Source organism: Seriola dumerili, unplaced genomic scaffold, assembly GCF_002260705.1.
Source record: "Seriola dumerili isolate Sdu_G_001 unplaced genomic scaffold, Sdu_1.0 BDQW01000859.1, whole genome shotgun sequence".
In the NCBI taxonomy this organism is placed as follows: Eukaryota; Metazoa; Chordata; class Actinopteri; order Carangiformes; family Carangidae; genus Seriola; species Seriola dumerili.
In genome coordinates, this window is record NW_019175114.1 from 693,071 (window position 1) to 712,489 (window position 19,419).

General features: G+C 43.3%; 3 protein-coding genes across 3 annotated transcripts; 1 reads left to right on the forward strand and 2 right to left on the reverse strand.

The window, feature by feature from the left end:
* Positions 1–372: 372 nt before the first annotated feature.
* On the reverse strand, positions 373–6,891 carry LOC111237390 (tubulin beta-5 chain). The gene is made up of 6 exons (XM_022766470.1): positions 6,760–6,891; positions 4,242–4,350; positions 3,708–3,818; positions 2,906–3,021; positions 2,277–2,405; positions 373–2,154 (listed from the first exon to the last, which is right to left on the reverse strand). Exons 1-6 carry the CDS (start codon positions 6,814–6,816, stop codon positions 1,336–1,338), a joined length of 1,341 nt encoding a protein of 446 aa, XP_022622191.1. The 5' UTR covers positions 6,817–6,891; the 3' UTR covers positions 373–1,335.
* A 1,061-nt stretch (positions 6,892–7,952) lies between these two features.
* Positions 7,953–9,979, reverse strand: LOC111237430 (cell death activator CIDE-A-like). Its single transcript, XM_022766521.1, has 5 exons — positions 9,867–9,979; positions 9,646–9,784; positions 9,406–9,558; positions 8,329–8,501; positions 7,953–8,235 (listed from the first exon to the last, which is right to left on the reverse strand). The coding sequence occupies exons 1-5, from the start codon at positions 9,932–9,934 to the stop codon at positions 8,133–8,135; spliced, it is 636 nt and encodes a 211-aa protein (XP_022622242.1). The 5' UTR covers positions 9,935–9,979; the 3' UTR covers positions 7,953–8,132.
* A 1,315-nt stretch (positions 9,980–11,294) lies between these two features.
* hus1 (HUS1 checkpoint clamp component) lies at positions 11,295–16,184 on the forward strand. Its single transcript, XM_022766519.1, has 8 exons — positions 11,295–11,448; positions 12,273–12,400; positions 13,130–13,306; positions 13,806–13,913; positions 14,069–14,143; positions 14,649–14,748; positions 15,298–15,432; positions 15,703–16,184. The coding sequence occupies exons 1-8, from the start codon at positions 11,397–11,399 to the stop codon at positions 15,783–15,785; spliced, it is 858 nt and encodes a 285-aa protein (XP_022622240.1). The 5' UTR covers positions 11,295–11,396; the 3' UTR covers positions 15,786–16,184.
* Positions 16,185–19,419: the final 3,235 nt, after the last annotated feature.

Consider the following 19,419-nt stretch of genomic DNA (forward strand, 5'->3'; position numbering starts at 1 on the left):
TACTAATCCTCTGATTAGTGCTACAGTGACTCGGTATTGGAAAGTGACAAGGCTAACTGGTTAGCATGCTAACTCCAGTAGAGCAAAAGAAGTGATGGAAACAGAAGCAAAATAAGAGGGTTTGATGCTGAACTCACATTTCTTCTTGACGGGTAAGTAAACAGCTGTTAATGCTAACGTTAGCTGTGTAGCAATAGCAAAACTTACGAATAACCTCCAGGATAATTAAAGTAAGAAATGCCTGAGCCAATGTAAGACGATTCATGTTTAACATGGATACACAGCAGCAGAGACAGGTCCATTAGTACATAACGCACAGTACAGATGGAAACACACAAACGCAGTAGACATGCAACACTTTAAGGCCTTGAAAGAAGCTTTTATTTCGACCTCTCTTCAGACACTCACAGCGTGCTCACATGTACAAAAGTCACAGTTTGAAAACAACAAACACTCAAACACAATACAATACAAACAGTGTTGATCGGGATCTTGCAGCTTGTGTGTGTCTGTTTATCTGTCATCATCATATCTATCATCTTTCTTTCCACTTGAAAGGTTTCGAGTCTCGTGTCTGTCGGTGCGTTCCTATAATCAGGTTTTTATTTTACCAACTGTGACCAAACATTTAGTGTTGTGGTCGATCAACAGACGATCGTATCAAACAACAGACGGGTCATTTATCACCGTCTTCAACACCGACACAAGTGTTTTCTGATCTGATGCCTCTGTGGTTAAAGTTTGATTTCTTTTAGACAAAGACGACATCGTTCGAGGAGGATGTTATTATTGTCAGAAGAAACCAGGGAAAATGTAGGGCTATGTTGAAGTGTGCACCTCCTCAGATAAAAGCATATAAAAACTGTATATTGTAGAAGTTATGAAGTTTGATAAATAGAAAAACAAACCTGTGGTGGAACATACTGACAGTTCGTCAGTGGTGTTTTAGATTAGAAAAGCTCATCCTGCTTGTTTTTAAGGACACAGCTAACGAGTATTTTCACTTTAGATGAATTAGTTGATTAATTTTTTTGTCATTCCATCAGATTTCAGGTTTATAAAATAATAAAATAATAACTTACTCCCTTTAGAAGGAACCAGAAACCATTTTTAAATCCAGATTTCTGATCAGTGCCCAAGAATTACTCGTCTGAACAACTGGATTTATGCAGCTGTTTAATGTTTTTACTTTCCCAGAAGAATCAGTTCTCAAAACTCAAACGAACTAGTTCACCGTTGACTAACTGTCTCTTTGTGTCAGAACAGCTGGACCTGACCTCCCATGATCCCTCTACCAGTGTTCTCTCAGACCTTTACCGCTCGTGTTCGGTCTCCTTACTCGTTGATCTCGTCCTCCTCGTCCTCAAAGTTCTCCTCGCCGTCGTTGGCGGTGGCCTCCTGGTACTGCTGGTACTCGGACACCAGGTCGTTCATGTTGCTCTCCGCCTCTGTGAACTCCATCTCGTCCATGCCCTCGCCCGTGAACCAGTGCAGGAAGGCCTTTCTGCGGAACATGGCGGAGAACTGCTCTGAGATCCTCTTGAACAACTCTTGGATGGCCGTGCTGTTGCCAATGAAGGTGGCGGCCATCTTGAGCCCGCGCGGAGCGATGTCGCAGACCGCCACCTTGACGTTGTTGGGGATCCACTCCACGAAGTAGCTGCTGTTCTTGTTCTGGACGTTCAGCATCTGCTCGTCCACCTCCTTCATGGACATGGGCCCGCGGAAGACGGTGGCGACGGTCAGGTAGCGGCCGTGGCGAGGGTCGCAGGCCGCCATCATGTTCCTGGCATCAAACATCTGCTGGGTGAGCTCGGGAACGGTGAGGGCCCGGTACTGCTGGCTGCCCCTCGCCGTCAGAGGAGCGAACCCCGGCATGAAGAAGTGGAGTCTGGGGAAAGGCACCATGTTGACGGCCAGCTTGCGGAGATCTGCGTTGAGCTGTCCGGGGAAACGGAGGGAAGTCGTCACGCCGCTCATGGTGGCCGACACCAGGTGGTTGAGGTCGCCGTAGGTTGGCGTCGTGAGTTTGAGAGTGCGGAAGCAGATGTCGTACAGAGCCTCGTTGTCGATGCAGTAGGTCTCGTCTGTGTTCTCGACCAGCTGATGGACCGACAGCGTGGCGTTGTAGGGCTCCACGACGGTGTCCGACACCTGATGCGCCAAGATCAGACGTGAAGAGAAAAGAAAGGATTAACACCATGAACCATCGGAAGGGTTTCAGGGTGCGAGGGTTAGAGGACGAGGGGACAGACACACAGGGTTCCTCCTCATACCTTAGGTGACGGCATGACGCTGAAGGTGTTCATGATCCGGTCGGGGTACTCCTCCCGGATCTTGCTGATCAGCAGGGTGCCCATGCCTGAGCCGGTGCCGCCCCCCAGCGAGTGAGTCAGCTGGAAACCCTGCAGGCACAAGTTCATCAGCTCATCGTCAGACTTCCTGTTTACACATTTATGTTCTGTGTTTGTTTATTTACTTATCAGTTGAATGTGTAAACACAAGCAGCCATGTTATTATTCTATATAAAAGATTAAAACTGATCAGGAACTACTGTAATTTAATCTGATTGAAGAATAAATGAAGTGGAAAACGACAATAAATTAAATACATTTGCAATTAATCCAATTATCAAAATCTAATTACCAGGACCCGGGGCATGTGGGGCAACTGAGTGTGAGGAACTTTCATCCTTTATGAAAAATAATCAAGGAGATAGTGATGCCTATAAATTAATTGATTTACTTTACTAGATTATGATTCCTGTAAATTCAAACATAAAAGAAGAAAAGTGTACTTTAGCTCCGCCCACAGGGGTTTAACTCAGCCAATGAGATTATTCCTGCCTCCTACAGGCAGCTCTACCTCGGACACATGAAAGTTTAAAACCAGTGGTGCTGTTCACCTGGAGACAGTCGCAGTGCTCACACTCCTTCCTCACTACGTCCAGGACTGAGTCCACGAGCTCCGCCCCCTCCGTGTAGTGACCTTTGGCCCAGTTGTTCCCCGCACCTGTCTGACCTATGGACGACCAATCAGCACGGAGAAAATCCATGTGTGAAATGTAAAATGATCACCACAACAGATGGGAACATGTGTGCAGACACAGACTGGAGTGGTGACCCAGTTTTCAGGGACAGGAGGACGGAGGAGCTGCTGGATTTGATTTCATGTGTGAGTCAGACCGAGATCTACGACCTTCCCGCTTCTGCTCCGACTGAGACATAAAACACACGCTGGCCTCCGCTGTGTCTGTTCGCTGTGCAGATTTAATGCTGGAAAGTTTCACTCTGTGCTGTGTAACCACACAAACCTCCCCTCCACTCTGAAAGCTGCGAAAATCCTTTTCTTTTTTTAACATCAACACCCAGTCAAATACACCTTATGGTGTTGATTTAGTCTCTTTTAGCTCCTAGTTTTGGTTTTTGTGGCGTGTTGTGGTTCAGTCTCAGTGTTTCAGAGTCAGATGTTTCCTGGTGGAGACCAAACACAGAGCTAAAAGAGAGGCAACACCAGACACAAACACACTCCACTGATTTTCATATTTGTACCATTAAAGCAAGAAAATAAAATTAAGTTCAGATATTTATCAAACTGATGAATTTAATTGGAGTTACTCATTAGTAAAAAAAAAAAGCTGCTCAGTCCAGTAACTGGTAGAATTAATATGTTTCAAAGAATCTAACGAACATCCTGGTGATTGTTACCGAAGATGAAGTTGTCCGGTCTGAAGAGTTGTCCGAAGGCTCCTGAGCGAACGCTGTCCATGGTTCCTGGTTCCAGGTCCACCAACACAGCCCGGGGGACGTATTTATGTGCTGCACGAACAGAGAAGACTGTCAGCTCTGGGGTTTAGCTTCTGCTTCTTCAGCTGCCAGCAGCAATGTTACAGCGACACTGAAAATAGTTTTAATTTGTTATAATTTGGGCCTGAGTGTCACTTTCAGGTCGTCCATAAACCCACTGAGGAATCACAGAGGAAGAGACGCTCCTGTCGCTGCAGGACTCGCCTGAGCGTTACACTTGTTTAAATCCACTGATGGAAGATGAAATTAATAAAATGAAGAAAAAAAATCACAGTGATGAATAAAGACTAAATGCTTCATGTTAGTTTGAGAGGTGAAATGTGATTTATTCTTTTAGTAGAAGCCAAACTTAGACCATCACCAGTCATTCAGGGGAAGTGTGTGACTCACGCTGACTCACACACACACACACACACACACACACATTGTACTTACAGGATGCTTCATTGTAGTAGACGTTGACTCTGTCCAGCTGAAGACTCGAGTCACCCACGTAGTTTCCCGCAGGGTCGATGCCGTGCTCGTCGCTGATCACTTCCCAAAACTGACCGAGTCACAGCAGCGGCACAAAAAGAGAAGAAGAAGAAAAGACCTCAGATAACGCTTGACTTCCTGCCCTCTCTCACCTTTTCCACCTGCAGAGCTCCACGTTTTTTAATTGTAAGAACAAATTGCTGGAGATTTTGCACACAGCTGTTTTCAGATGAAAGAAACTGGCAGTGGCTGTGGATATGAAATGTAATGCCAACAGAGAAACAGCTTAACAAGTCCAGGCCGTCAGAGTCTGCAGTGACACAGTGGACTGCAGTCGTCTGTGGACAGTTTCCACTTCTGTCACCTCTGTATTTACAGGATCTATATGACGTCTGTCCAACCAGGAAGAGGGATGATTCTGTTTCTTTCGACACATTAAATAAACTCAAGCAAAACAAAATGCATAACTACAGTAGATGTGTTGGATACGAGCTCTTGGATTTCTGTCTCCATCCCAATACAATCCATCCATCCATCAGCTATGTTGCTGATCCTTTGAGGCTGGGGCGCTGGAGCCAATCCCATCAGACACTGAGAGAGAGGCAGGTATACACACATAGTAAATAAAGATGGATGCCGCCTCCATGACCTCACCCAGTGAGCTGCTCTACCCTCGCCATCTTGGCAGTGTCTGACTCCACCCCTAACTCCCAGCTAATCCTTAAATGGTCAAAGAGGAGGGACCTTGATGACTGTCAGTTTGTAACAACATACGCTCACCCACCTGTCACTCAAAGAGGCCACACCCTCAATCCTCCATAACTTTAGTCCATAATAAAATGTTAACAGGTGAGTTATATAAACAGGTGAGTTATATAAACAGGTGTCATGAAGGAGGAAATCAGCTCTAGAGACCAAAACAGTTTTTGTACCAGGCTGTAAACATGTTTATTTCTGCTGTAAAGTTGGACATTTTAACATGGGAGTCTATGGGGACTGACTCACTGTTGGAGCCAGACTCTAGTGGTCGTTAGAGGAACTGCAGCTTCTGGTTCTTCATGTTTCAGCTGTGAGGCTTGATGCCTGGGTGTAAACCCTGGACAGGCTGCCGCACCAGTTAACCTGCATGTCAGAAACGGTCCTGATCTGGGTGAACTGACCCTTTAAAGGGTTAATTAACGAACAGACTGGTGTTTGTGATCTCTGCAGTTTGACTGTAGATCTGCAACATGAACTGGATCTTTAACTGTGCTGCAGCTGTTCCTCTACTTTCATCTACAACCCGAGCCCTTGTTTGAAAAGCTGTGTCTCTGCTGAGTTACATACTTTCCACACACACACACACACACACACACACACACACACACACACACACACACACACACAGGCACAGTGGGTCATTACCCAGCAGCCTTTGTGGTTACAGTGACCTGCTCGCTGTTCATTTGTTTGCTTCACTTTCTTCTCTGGTTCACGCCTTTTGACTTTTACAGCCCACAGAACTTGCACTGGAATAGTTGTGTGTGTGTGTGTGTGTGTGTGTGTGTGTGTGTGTGTGTGTGTGTGTGTTTGTTCACCCAGATTCCTTGAATAGTCTCACAGTGGCTCAGAGAGTTCACTTCACTCCCTCTCACCACTGTGATGAGTTTATTACAGGACAGAGAGCAGAGGCTCCCGACACTCGTTCATTCATTCATTCATTCATTCATTCATTCATTCATTCTAACAGATTGGAAACTTCAGCTGCAGATCCATTATAGTCATCACTCTTCTGTACTCTGTATCTGCCTGTTCAGCATGAACACATTTCACTCACCGTCCTCCAGAGTTCACGTGTCACATGTTTCTGTGCTTCCCATACAGACATGTAATATATGACATATATGACCCTATATCAAGAGTGACGTATTATCACACGTATACATCCTCTGGATATATGAAGATATAAGTTTATATAATGTGGGAAATACCCAAAGTAAAATTTGTATGTGCATATAATAAAACTATATGATTAATTTTTATATGGTGTAACATGTTGCAAGAAGAATAAAGATTCTATGTGTTTATATATGTTTTTATTACTATTTTCTTATTAATTTTAAACGTGTATCTCAGACCTTTGGACCGTCCTGTTTATAATATCAATATCATATATATAGGATCATGTATTGACAGGCTTAGAGATGGATATATATTAATATAGCATGTCTACAATATATACAACATACATATTTGTACAGGCTAGACATATTAAAAGTTCCACTTTCTAACAGGTTTCATATATGATGTTTACATGTTTTTATTTTATATGTTCAGATATTTCATGTACTGAAATTCTAAATATGTACATTTATTATATCAGTGTACGTGTTGCTCAGGTTATTCCAATGAGTCAGAGTGAGTCCTGTAAACTCCCTGTAGAACCACTAACACATTCATCAGCCTCAGTCTACAACAGGGAACAAAACCCGCTCAGTACCTTGGTCCCGATCTGGTTCCCGCACTGTCCCGCCTGGATGTGAACGATTTCCCTCATCTTTCTTTCTTTCTCTCCCTCTCTGTTTCTTCTGCTTCTGTTTCCTGACGGGTTGTCGGTTCCTCTTCTGCCGGATGCCGGTGCGCGTCTGTTAAACGGGGGCGCGCGACCGGCTTCATCTCCTCCTCCTCTCATGCGCGTTCATGCGACCACGCCCTGAGGGGAGGGGGCACCCATGGGCTCCAGCCAGAGTCCAGTTTGTCCCACTCAGCATTAAACATGATGCAGCCCCTGCTACAAACAGAAGAGTGTGGTGGGGCAGAGCCACAGACGCCGGTGGAGGTTTGAATCTTCACAGTGACTCTGCTCGGAGGAATGAGGAAGGACACCTGCAGGGGATTTTCTCTCCTGTCAGGGAACATGTGCCAGACGTTCCCTCAGAGAGGATGATGAAGAGCGGCTCAGCTGCTGCTGCTGCTGAGGCCGCAGCAGTGTCAGTTTACACAGCGCTGAGCTATAAAACAGGAATTCATCAGCAGCTCCTCCGTCCTGCAGCAGACAGCGTTTAATGTCCGTCTCCATCAGCTGAGTTCAGGTTCAGCCCGGAGGTCAGGTGGTTGTTTGTTCCTGCCATAAGAAAACAAAGTCTAAACTAACTTAAAGTTCTATAATGAAATATAAACACATGCACTTTACTCTTTGTTTGAATGACAATCAAGTGAGAAAATCAGTTTGAAGAGTTTTGTCTCTAGAGCGTCCACTGTTCTTTTTTTTTTTTAAATCCTCCGCCAGGGACAGTCAGAGCCGCCATTTTGTTTTCAGGTCATCCATCTCATTCTTGTTGACGCGATGTCTCAGTAACACCCTGAAGGAACTTCACATTTGACACAAACATTCACCAGGACTCAAGGATGAACTGATTAGATTTTGGTGGCTAAAGGTCAAAGGTCACGGTCAGTGTGACCTCTATAACTTCAGACTTCACAGCAATTATGACAAAATTTCACACAAATGGTTCATATGTTCTGACTCTGGATAAATAGGATGTGACCTGGAACTAGTCTGAGCGGCGGAGGGATACGACCACGAGGAGGTGGTTCTAGTTTTAAAGATCATTTGTTTTTTTCTGACAGAAACTTAGAGATCTGGATAAACAAGAAAAACAATCTTTATTTATACGTTTGATTTATAGCAGCAACATTTTTCATCTATTTTACAGCTTTACAAAGATAAAACGTCTAAACACAGAAACTACAGACATTCAGACGGTTAAAACCAGATTCAATTTAAATAAAACCATTTCAGTCTGATGGAGCGGATTCATCAGCCGCATCTTGGCAAAACGGAGTGTGTGAGCTGTTAAATGAACACACACACTAGCAGTCGTCGTCTCCGGTGAACTGCAGTAAGGAGGAGGATGTGCAGAGCAGCAGCTGACCTGCCAGTCTGGTCAGGTAGGTGAAGCAGCGCAGCACCAACCTGACGGGGAGAGACGAAACCAACACACTGCGGCTGCATGAAGGAAGCATCAGTCAGGGCAACAGAGAGCGGCTCCGGTCGAGGTCAACTCACCTGAGCACCTGTTTCACTGTGGTGCACCTGAAGTCGTAGGACAGCGTGTACATCTCATACACAGTGGCCTTGATGCCGAAGCAGCACAGGAAGTCTTTAGGGTGCAGCTTGTAGAGGTCAAAGGTCAGTTTAGCAATCCCATTCCTCTTCGGCTGACGGAAACTTGGTAAGATCTGAAACGTACAATGAATAAAACCTGCATGTGATGCTGTGGAGATCACACCTGCTGAAAGTCTAAATCCCCCAAACACAACAAAAAACAGGTTGATCATTTCAGTCAACACACACACACACACACACACACACACACACACACACACACACACTGCCATCTTGTGGACGAACTGAAGAACGCCACATTTGGTGGTTTACTTGAACATAAATCACCTGCAGGAGAATCTGGACTCAGTTGTGGTTTGACATCCTCAGGTTTTAAGCAAATGAGGCTTTTGGATTCATTTCCACACCCGTTTAAAATACTGACCAACAACAAGAACCTGCAGAACTGAGCAGGTGCACGAGGAGAACCGGTGCTGGTTTAAAGGCAAATACTGGTCTGATTTAGGTTTTTACTCTTTACTGAGAAATAAAAGTAGTCATGGCTTTTATTCTGAAAACACCCTCAGTTTCATTTTTAATGCCTCAAACGTTCAGACAGATCTGGATTGACATTAATATCTAAATACTTCATGTGTATGATCCAGTCAGTTACTGTGACATTTACTCTCTCGTGTCCGTCTCTTCAGAGCGTTTCTTATACTGATGCAACAGTGTTTTCATATGGAAGCTAATGCATTCACTTGAGAAAAAATATGCTCTGTGTTTCTGAATTAATTATCTCAATTATTTACAGAAGTCTTCTTAAAAAATAATACAAGTAACTGTCTGCTTTGATAATTATCCCAGAATTCAGAGAGAAGTTCTTTAAAAGAAACTTAATTGAGAAAAATAGCTCAGAAACACAGAGCAGAACTTTTTTCTCCAGTGAATTTCACTTCCGTATCATCTTATCCTTTCACACGTCCTCTGAGCTGCTGTGATGAGATCACCTGGTCTCTCCTCTCAGCTGACTCTCACCTTGTTCTGCGTCCACATCTCTCCTTTCTCCAGCACCATCAGCGGCGTGTTGCTGGGCAGAGACCGGAAGAAGTCCTCCGAGTCCACCACCGTCCCGTCCTCCTCCAGGACCAGGGTCAGAAAGTGGCAGGACAACACAAACACCGTGGCAACCTGAGACACAGAGGAAACCAGTTGGACTGAATCCTGAGCAACATGGCGACTTCTCTGATATCACTTCAGAAACATGTGACATGAAACCTGCTCCAGCAGCTCGTCCACAGAGGAGGCCACCAAGCTCCGCCGCCGCCTCCGGCTCTGGGTGCAGACCGTGAAGCAGCGAGGCTGAGCCGGGGACAGGATGTGCCGAGAGATGGTGGTCTGGACTGATGACACCGACCTGCCACGAGTATTACATTCTTAAGTTTTATATCCTCAGAGCTGAGAGCCACAGACTCCACTGACACTGAACCAGCACCCACCTCAGCAGAGTCTCCGGCAGCAGAGCTCTGGCGTACCTCACCCCGGACTGGAGGGACAGCGGCGCCATGGTGATGCGAGTCCGTCCGTGACGAAGAAGAACCAGCTCCAGACTCACCTGAGAGGACCAGCTGACTGACGACTCCACACCAAGGCTTTATTAACAACGACGGCCTGTGATTGGTCACCGGTCAGAGCAGCGAGCCAATAGAAGACAGAGCTGCTTTATTCACGAAGAACAAGAATAAACAGGAACACGTACAAAAAGAGTCACACAGCAGGTCAAAAAGTTAGTGATTTAAAGCGACTCAAAAGACAGATTTTATATATTTTATTTTACTTTTTCAGAACTGAGCATTTCCATATAAAAAATAGCACACACACAAGCACACACTAGGACAAAAAACAAAACCAAATCTTTGTTAAAGACAGGGAAAAAATAAAAGATAATCTTCTTCTTTCTCTGTATTTACTGTGAAAAATGGCTCATTTGTGTAAATCAGTGTAAGTCCTGCATCCACTTCAGTATCATCAGCAAAATATAATTAAAGTAGAAAAGGTAAAAGAGAAAAATGTCAACTTTGACAGTGCATATGAGTGTCAGTGATTGTGTATACACATGCAGTGACTAAAAAGAACAGGATTTCCCTCTGAACTGTTGTAATAATTCACTCTCCACTCTCTGTTGCTCCAGTGCTGAAGAACAAAACCTTTAAACTGACTCTGGTCCAGATACTTAAGGAGCTTATTGGAGGAATCCGGCTGGTATTCTTTTGTTTCAGACTAAGGGAGCTTGGAGATTAGCAATAACATTTTAATTTGCTGAGCAAATAATAATCAAGCCTTTATTTGCAACACCCTGCAGAAAAAAAGAACTTACACACAAGGAAAGGTCACTCAGAGAGACTGGGTTTGTTTGGTCCTTCTCTTAACACATGCTCATACACAAGACTTTTATTACTGTAGATATTTTTCTGCTTTTGAGGCAGTTAATTAGAAATGGGTAACCTTTATAATTACTTATTCTGCTCTTTTCATTCAGTATTCAGTTGTATTTTCTGCTTTTTTTCCACTGATAAAGGGAATTAGGGGAAATTCAGTAACACCTCAAATTCAAATAAATGATCATTTATGATGGTACTTTTTTATTTTACAACCACTGTCGTCGTTTTAAATCGTGAAAGACAGAAATTAGTTCCACATCTGGTATTGTATGTGTGGATATAATTGGACTTTATATGAATAAATAAATACCAAATCAAATATAAATATATAATCAAATATATTTTCCAGTATAAAATACATTACAGAATGAAGAAATAGCTGCAGTATATGAATAGTGTTTCTTACAAACCAGAAATGTAACCCATCAGAAGGAACGGTTAACAGATTGACGCTGGCAGCTGTTTCCGCCGGACCTTAGCCACGGACGGACCAAACAAACGCGGGTCGCTTCAAAAATATTCCGCCTGAAGCCAAAGAGCTGAACATCTCACCGACTTCACGGTTTTAATTCACCGCCACGACTCCTGATGAAGTTCCGAGGGAAAATCATAGACGTCGCGTGTCTCAACCACTTCACCCGTGAGTAGCTTTAGCCGTTAGCTAAACTAGCTCCCGGCTGACGCAGCTAGCCCGTTAGCTGCCACCAGGCGTACGCACAAAAACTTTCACGTTTGATATTGAAAATAATATGACGCTACACACGTTTCAAAACGCGGCAGTTTGTCCAGTCTTTAAGTTTTGGGACATGTCAGAGAAAGTCTCCAGTTCGGCCTGCAGTTAGTGCTGAAATATTTGTTAACTTCTTAAAAATGGCCGCTTCGTTTCACTAATTTAAAAGACACCAAAAGAAGAAAGAAATGAAATGTGGTGTCAAGTCCAGCCTTGTTCTTTATCGTAGTGAATTTAGTCCAGTACTTTATATATTAATTTATTATTATTTATTATAAAGCCTAAAGAAAGATTATTGCTTCCTAATATTATATTTGCATATGTATTTGTGAAAACATAAAAGCTCAGAGCACAAAAATCCATCCTGAAGTATAAAATAATGGTTTACTCCAACAGTTGGTTTGTGAATATTTGGTTTTATTTGGAGTTTTCCAGCATCCTGAAGAGAACTGTATCACATATCAAACTCATTAAACACATTGACTCTCAGCCTTTGTCTCTGATAGTGACTCATATCTGCTCTCTGTCATTTTAAACAATGTTCAGATACTTCCAGGCAGTAAATGAGTTTTATTTATGTGTAAACTTTGTATAGTTTTACTTTAATCTACCAAGTCTGTAAATGTTGTGGTCTTAAATTCAGTAAATAGTTCCTGGCTGACTGACCTGGTCTCTGTCTGTGTCTGAAAGTACCCTGTCCTAACCCTAACCTTATCCTTCCTCATCCTCACCAGGAGTCATCACCACCATCTCAAAGCTGACGAAGATGTGCGTCCTGCGACTGACTCCAGACAACCTGTTCTTCGTTCTGTCTGGTAAAGTGGCCAATGGAGGGGTCAGCATGTGGTGTGAGCTGTCACAGGTGAGAGCACACGTCAGTGTTTCACCTGTCAGGAAAGAAAACACCTAGAGTTGACGCAGGTTTGCAAGGAGCTCGGAAAGAGAAAAGAGATGAATTGACAGGAAAATGAGACGAGTTCAAGACACCAGGATAGATTAGATATTAAAACATATTTCTGAAGTAGAGTAGCAAAAATAATGTCTGGGTTTGGTAATCTAGAAAGGAGAAGATCATTGAATGGGTCTGTGTGAGACACTGTGAAGCACTTTCCTTGTTTGGTCTGAACAACTGTCTAAATCTTAAATGTTCAATTTAAACTGAGATAAAACAAAAAACAGCGAATCCTCACATTTGAGAAACTGAAACCTGAGAATGTTTGATGTTTTATCTTAAAAGATGAAACAAAATGATCAATCAGTGATCAAAACGTTGCTGACTGATCAGTCTACAATCGTATACAAGTCAATTCAAGAAACTTCATTTGACCCCAGGGGGTAGTTTAAAGGGCACATAGTGTAGGCATTAAAAAACACAAAAATAACAAAAATCAATCAACTGTGCAAAACGTAGCCCTCCTCCTCTGTGTCCTACAGCCGGGGCAGTGAAGCCGGCGTCCTGAGGGGAGGGAACCGAGTGTGTGAGGGGTAGAATCCTGCCCGCCGTCCTTAGTGCTGTGTTTTCAGTGTTTCTTCCTCTCTGTAGAAAGAGAGCATGAAGCTCATCCTGTGACTGCGTCCCTCCTCCCTGCAGGCCAACTTCTTCGACGAGTACCAGATGGAGGGCGTGTCCTCTGAGGACAATGAGATATGTCTGGAGGTGACTCCAGAGAACCTGTCCAGAGCCCTGAAGACGGTCCAGAACGCCAAGGCTGTCAAAGTGAAACTGACCAAGAAGCACTGTCCCTGCCTCACCATCGCTGCAGAGCTGGTGAGACTGAAAAAATGACTTAACCAACTCTAAGTCATTTCTTGCAGGACAGTTTGTCCCTGTGTGTCACCACAGACTGTCCCACTACATCCACATCAGGCCTCAGATCTCTTAAGTTTATTCAAACTTAAAAACAGTTGTAATTATATATGCTTATTTTTTTGTATCACTGATACTGATAAAATCATTGTTTATTTTCTTCATGTTTTATTTCTGGCCACTTGGGGGCAGCAGAAACAACCAGAGAATCGGCTGTAAAAGCCTCTGTAGTTGAGGTCATACTGGACTGAGATTCATCAGGTGACACAAACACCCCTCCACGTGATAGGTTGCTCTGTGACTGCTGGATGCGGTTTGGTGATGATGTGTCGTCGCAGTGTTCACCACTTGTTCCTGCTGAAAACGTGGCCAGAAAAATGAGTTACCGCAGGTTTAACTATGACAATATCACAGAGCTTTGTCAAGTCTGAGACACATAACTGGTTCTCATTCTGTCCAGCCCACTCTGTCCAGCATCAGTCGAGTCGTCACTCACGACGTCCCGGTTGACGTCATCCCCAGGAAACTCTGGCATGAATTCAAAGAACCAAGCATGCCAGACTTTGATGTAAGTGACAGCGCCGGGAAGTCCCATACATGTCGGACATACTTAACCAAACACTGGAGACAAATTTCAGACGACAGCTTCCCTCTGGAATTGGTCCTCCTTTACAAGTGCAGGTGATTTTTAAAATATCTCTTATTATGTGTCTGTCCCTGCAGGTCAGTATCTACCTGCCTCCTCTGAAGACCATGAAGAACGTTGTGGACAGAATGAAGAACCTCTCCAACTTCCTGGTAGGATCAGATATTCATATTAAACATTAACATCATCTTAAACAAAATCAGTTAAACAAAACATGAACTAATGTGGTGAACGGAAAAGTTTGGAGGCAGATTTTGAAACTGAAATGTCTCACAAGACGAGGTTGATGGACATTATTGAAGGTGAAGATTATGACAGACTCCCTCCTGTCGTACTGTGAAGACTAACATGGCGTCCAGATGGTTGACATTTTGTGCCTCCCCTCCTCCTGTAATTTAATCCTGTCTGAATGCGGCTTGACGGAGTTGATGTGTGCAGGGAAACGTGTTCCTGCTTAAATATGTCAACATTATCACTGCTGACAAAAATTATGGACAAAACTATTAAAAAAAAATAACCACACCCCGTGAAAATTGAATTGCCCTTTCGATTGGTCTAAAGCTTCAGTGAATGTTCTCATGTCCAGCTTCTTGAAACCTGCAGAAACTCTGAGGTGACGTGTGTAAGTTAAAGTTTGTCTGTGTGTGTTTGTATCAGGTAATCGAGGCCAACCTGAGCGGAGAGATGAACCTGAAGATCGAGACTGATCTGGTTTCTGTCACCACTCACTTCAAAGACCTGGGGAACCCTCCGTGGGGTAAAAACACTGCTTGTTATTGCACCTGTTTTTTTAGCTGCACTAACAACAATCCTGTAAAATATCTCAACATCTACTGGACAGATTGAGATTAAATTTAGGATTTTTTTAATTTGTCCATTACATTGATTAGTGGACCAACACCTGCAAAACTAATCAATTAATACAATAAAATTGTTTATTGTCAAGTAGGTTTTCAATGAACAGAGAATTTTCTTTGGTCTTTTGGCGCATAACAATAAATATAGTAAGAAGAAATATAAACAAGCAAGCACTGCAGGTCAGATATCTTAAATATGAATAGAAAAATTAACAATAAGATGAAATGTGAGGATGCAGCTTTATTATTGTACTTTAGTTCTTCTTCTTCTTCCCAGCTAATGGAAAAGCTCACAGTTCATGATCTGGTTCCATGACCCTTGTTTCTCACGTGTCTCTTCATCCTCCACCCCTCACCCCCCACCCCCCACCCCACCCCACCCCAGATTTTCCACCGCACCCCACCCCACCCCACCCTACCCTACCCTGCCTCCTGTCCCCTCACTCCAGGTGATGACGCCTCACAAGACAGCAGTGCGTCTCAGAGCAGGGACGCAGAGGCCATGGCTGAGGCCAGAGTGGACATCAGGAGGCTGCAACAGTTCCTCATGGGACAGCAGGTCAACCCCAGCAAGGCCATGTGCAGTAAGTCAGCCCACAGCTCATCCAGGTGGAGGGGTTGCCCAGGGACTGCAGATACACTGTGATGATTCAAACATTATGACATCAGCATTATAATAAGGGAAACATTTGAAACACCACGTGAATTTGATGCTGGAAAATCTCAGTGACCTGGATTAATATGAACTGTACTGGGGACACAAGACATTTGTCCTCATTTATTTATTTGAGAATAATTACTTTTGAACAATAAGTCAATTATCAGAATAGTCATTATTTTTCTGTCACCCACAGATATCGTCCATCAGAGAGTCCTCCACTTGATTCTGCTGCATGAAGACGTGTCTCTCCAGTACTTTATCCCCGCTGTGGCGTAGATTGTCTGCAGGCCGCTCAAGTAACTTCTGCTCACTGTGAGTTTGGGGAAAGGAAATATGGGCTGAAATCCTGTTCACGGTGTTTCCCCACAAAGGAATCCTCTTTCATGTGGAACCTAGAACGAGACAAAACCCACAATGTCTGGAAGTCTGTCCTGCATTTTAATGAGACTGAGCTTGATGTCAGTCCTCACAGTGGACATGAGGAAGACGTTACCCACTGACCTGTGATGGGAGTAAGGACATGCAGGTAAATACACATTTCTGAAGGAGGATGATGCCAAAACGTGACATTTTGACAGTTGAGATACAAGAAAAAAACAGAACAAAATTTGCACAATCGTTGGTTTGGATGTTCAGATTGTTCTGTATTTTGCATTAAAAGTTTTGCAAATTGCACGTTTTGATTTTTCTGTTTGAAGTTCTTTTAAACTCAGACACACACACACCACGTGAAACACTACTAAAATCACATCTCATTGCATCAACAGTTTTCATGCAATGCGAGAAAAAGGAAATATGACTTTTTTTATTGAAAGAGGAGTATCGAAGCAAAATAATAGTAAATGAAATGACAGTAGTGTAGCTATTTAAAATGAGCTTTGAAACGCTGAGGTTTAAGTTTTAAACGTTTGAGAGTGGTGCCATTTTTTTTAACGGTAATAGCAGATTAGTGTATTTTACTCTGCTTTTATTTTGTATTTCCTGTGAAGTTTATTTTGAAAGGAATGTAGGCGGATATGGTAACCGTTACTCGACAGTTACGGAAAATGTTACAGAAACGGTAACTCGTGGTATTTTGTATTAAATTAAAGGCTGTGCGGGAGAGGTGAATGATTTATTTTTCTTCAGTAGAAAAGGAAACAAGGTGAGTTTAATTATTTCATCTGTCTTTAAGTATTTGAGCTAATTTTTAAGTTAGCCAAGTTTTCTTCGTTAGCAAAGAAATGTTACATTAGCATTTACCGCCACCGGGGATTTTGTCAAGAGTTGGTGTTCTGCTCATTTTGTCTGTTAACTTTTCTGTCCGTCAGCTCTCACGTTGGTTTATTAAAGATAAAATGAAGTGAAGGAATAATATTTGTTAGTCTATAAGTTTAGACTTCGTTCAGTTTGAAGCTAATTGAACAAATGCGTCCTCAGCCACACCTTAGCTCTCCCCTCAGGTAAAGTGGCCACTAGACACATGACAAGAGGCTCAACTGAATAAAGTTACTGTTGTAACAGGAGAGCGGCAAAAAACAATCCCACCACAATCATTTGTCCAGGCTTGCATTGTGACATGCTCCAAAGCAATGCTGACAGTTAGCCAGCTAGCAACATTAGCTGAATAAATTCATAATGTGGGTAAAGGCAAGCTAGCTAACGTTTTCATGTCTGCTGTAGCAGGTCACTATTGTGCAGCCATCAAGTTGGTTCTGAGTGAAGCTGGACCCTTTAGCAGGGTTCTCCTCTTGGTGAAGCCAGGCCAGTATTCGCTCCAAGGTTGGACTGGGAAAGAAATTGGGACTGCAGTTGCACAAATGGTAAAGACACTGTGACCGTGGTACCAATTTTAGACACTGATGGAGCCTGCAAAAACTTTCTTTGTTGGAGGCCTTTTGTAAAAAAAAAAAAGTGTTTTCTTCAGTGGAGGAAACTCTGGAAAGCAGCTTTCACCTGAAGGCTGAATACTGCACAGTGTCAGCTTGCCTGTGTGTTTATTAAGCTGGGGAGGATCAACTGCTTAACAGGATTCGAATTTACTAACATGCACATGTATCTTTACATAGAAAATAATTGATAACTGCTATATTACTGTTTAAAATCTCATTTACTCAGGTGGCTCACCTGGTACGGTGCGTACCACATGGGCTTACTCCCAAACGCAGTGGCCATGGGTTTGAATCCGACCTGTAGCCCTTTGCTGCATGTCATCCTCTCTCTCTCTCTCTGAGTTTCCTGTCTCTCTCGCACTTCACTATCCGAATAAAGGCAAAAATGCCCAAAAAATAACTTAAAAAAAAAAAATCTCATTCACTGAACCTTTAACTGGTAAGCAACACACACTCGCGTAGGCAGACTCTGTAAATGGAGAGGAGAGGAACTGAAACTCAACTTGTTCCGTCAGTTACTTCAGACTCCAGATTTTAACTGGACGGAGCAGAAAGAGGGAAGCATAAGGCTGAAGTAGGTGAGTGTTAATACAACATAATTATTATTTTACTGTCTAAGTGTCTGTCAACAGTTTGATTCATATGTGGACACAACACAGATATAATGAGCTGATTATTAAACATGGAACCTAGAATTAACCCAGGTAAACTGACCAGGTGGGGTGCTGACTGGTTTTATAGTACTGCAAACACTCGTGTCTGTGTCTGTGTGTGTTTGTGACTTCCTGCAGTTCTTGTGTTTGTGAGCTCACAGTCAGTGTTAGTGGTTTCCCTTTCAGACTGACTGAAGTCCAGAGGATGAGTGATTGGGTGGAGGAAGACGAGGACAGACCAGAGTCCTCAGGATCCATTTCTTTCAACACCGACCGGTCCAAAGACGATCCTTCAGTCCTAGGTAATAAACCTGGATCTTTAGCTACAAGGTAAGAGAACTACTACAAACTTCTTTATGTTTTCATCAGCATTTTGTGTCTGTTTTGATTGTCGACTGTAGAGAGATGACAGGAAATATAACTTTCAGCTCTGCATTCAGCAACATTATCACCAATGCTGCAGCTCCCCAGCGACAGAAGCTTCTATCGATTAGAATACTCGATTTATGGCTAGTGACTTGCTATTTGATTATCTAGGCAGTGCTGTTAAAAATAATCTGTGAAAGTTTTTTATTATTTATTTAAAAAGAAATCTGTTCATGTCCACAGAGGGAGGAAGAGGAGCCATGTCTCTGTGGAGGAGCAGCTATCCTGCTGTGCTCTGTGTCAGTACATCCTGAAGGATCCAGTCTCTACCAGCTGTGGACACTGGTTCTGCAGACAGTGCATCACCTCATACTGGGACCAGTCTGGTTCTTCAGGAGACTTCTCCTGTCCCCAGTGTGGACAAAGACCCAGAACAACACCTGGACTGCAGACAGCCCGTCAGACCAGCACTGAACAAAGTGAGACTGAACATCTGTATGATGATGTCATCATTTCTGAAACCAGGACCTGTTGTTTTATACAGAGTCATTTGTTACATCACACAGCATCGACCTTTAAGATGATTATAAATACCACAACATTAAAACCTTTTCTCTGTTTGTCTTTAGTTTTTCTGCAGCTGATGAAAATAATCATCAGATTCTCAGATTGTCTTTCTTCAGTCTGACGTTGTCTCTTCTCTTTCAGCAGATAGTGGTCTGCAGGAGGTTTTACATCAACATAAGATCAGTCTGAGGAGCACGCGATCTGGATGGTTCTTGGTGCGATCAGCGGTGTGCTAAGACTTTTGAAAGATGGTCCGTGGCACGTGAAATTGGAGCGTCATGAGGGTCTCCAACTGAATTCACCTGCGGGATGTTGGGTCATTAACGCTCTTCACTTCTGTGCCCTCTGTGATTGTGGGCTCAAGTGAGATCCTAGTTGATGAGGGTTTGCACTTCCCAAATGTTCCATCAGTTCTCTTCATCACCATGCTTGTCAGCATCTGCCGCTGCAGAC

Excerpts from the sequence above, each read along its gene's own strand:
- hus1 (XM_022766519.1), top strand. The coding sequence starts at position 11,397 with ATGAAGTTCCGAGGGAAAATCATAGACGTCGCGTGTCTCAACCACTTC. Across the intron at positions 12,401-13,129 it reads TGTGGTGTGAGCTGTCACAG|GCCAACTTCTTCGACGAGTA; the intron begins GTGAGAGCACAC and ends TCCTCCCTGCAG. Across the intron at positions 13,914-14,068 it reads CAAGCATGCCAGACTTTGAT|GTCAGTATCTACCTGCCTCC; the intron begins GTAAGTGACAGC and ends CTGTCCCTGCAG.
- LOC111237390 (XM_022766470.1), bottom strand. The coding sequence starts at position 6,816 with ATGAGGGAAATCGTTCACATCCAGGCGGGACAGTGCGGGAACCAGATC. Across the intron at positions 4,351-6,759 it reads GGAACCAGATCGGGACCAAG|TTTTGGGAAGTGATCAGCGA; the intron begins GTACTGAGCGGG and ends TGACTCGGTCAG. Across the intron at positions 3,819-4,241 it reads CTACTACAATGAAGCATCCT|CACATAAATACGTCCCCCGG; the intron begins GTAAGTACAATG and ends CTGTTCGTGCAG.
- LOC111237430 (XM_022766521.1), bottom strand. The coding sequence starts at position 9,934 with ATGGCGCCGCTGTCCCTCCAGTCCGGGGTGAGGTACGCCAGAGCTCTG. Across the intron at positions 9,785-9,866 it reads CTGCCGGAGACTCTGCTGAG|GTCGGTGTCATCAGTCCAGA; the intron begins GTGGGTGCTGGT and ends TACTCGTGGCAG. Across the intron at positions 8,502-9,405 it reads AGATGTGGACGCAGAACAAG|ATCTTACCAAGTTTCCGTCA; the intron begins GTGAGAGTCAGC and ends TGTACGTTTCAG.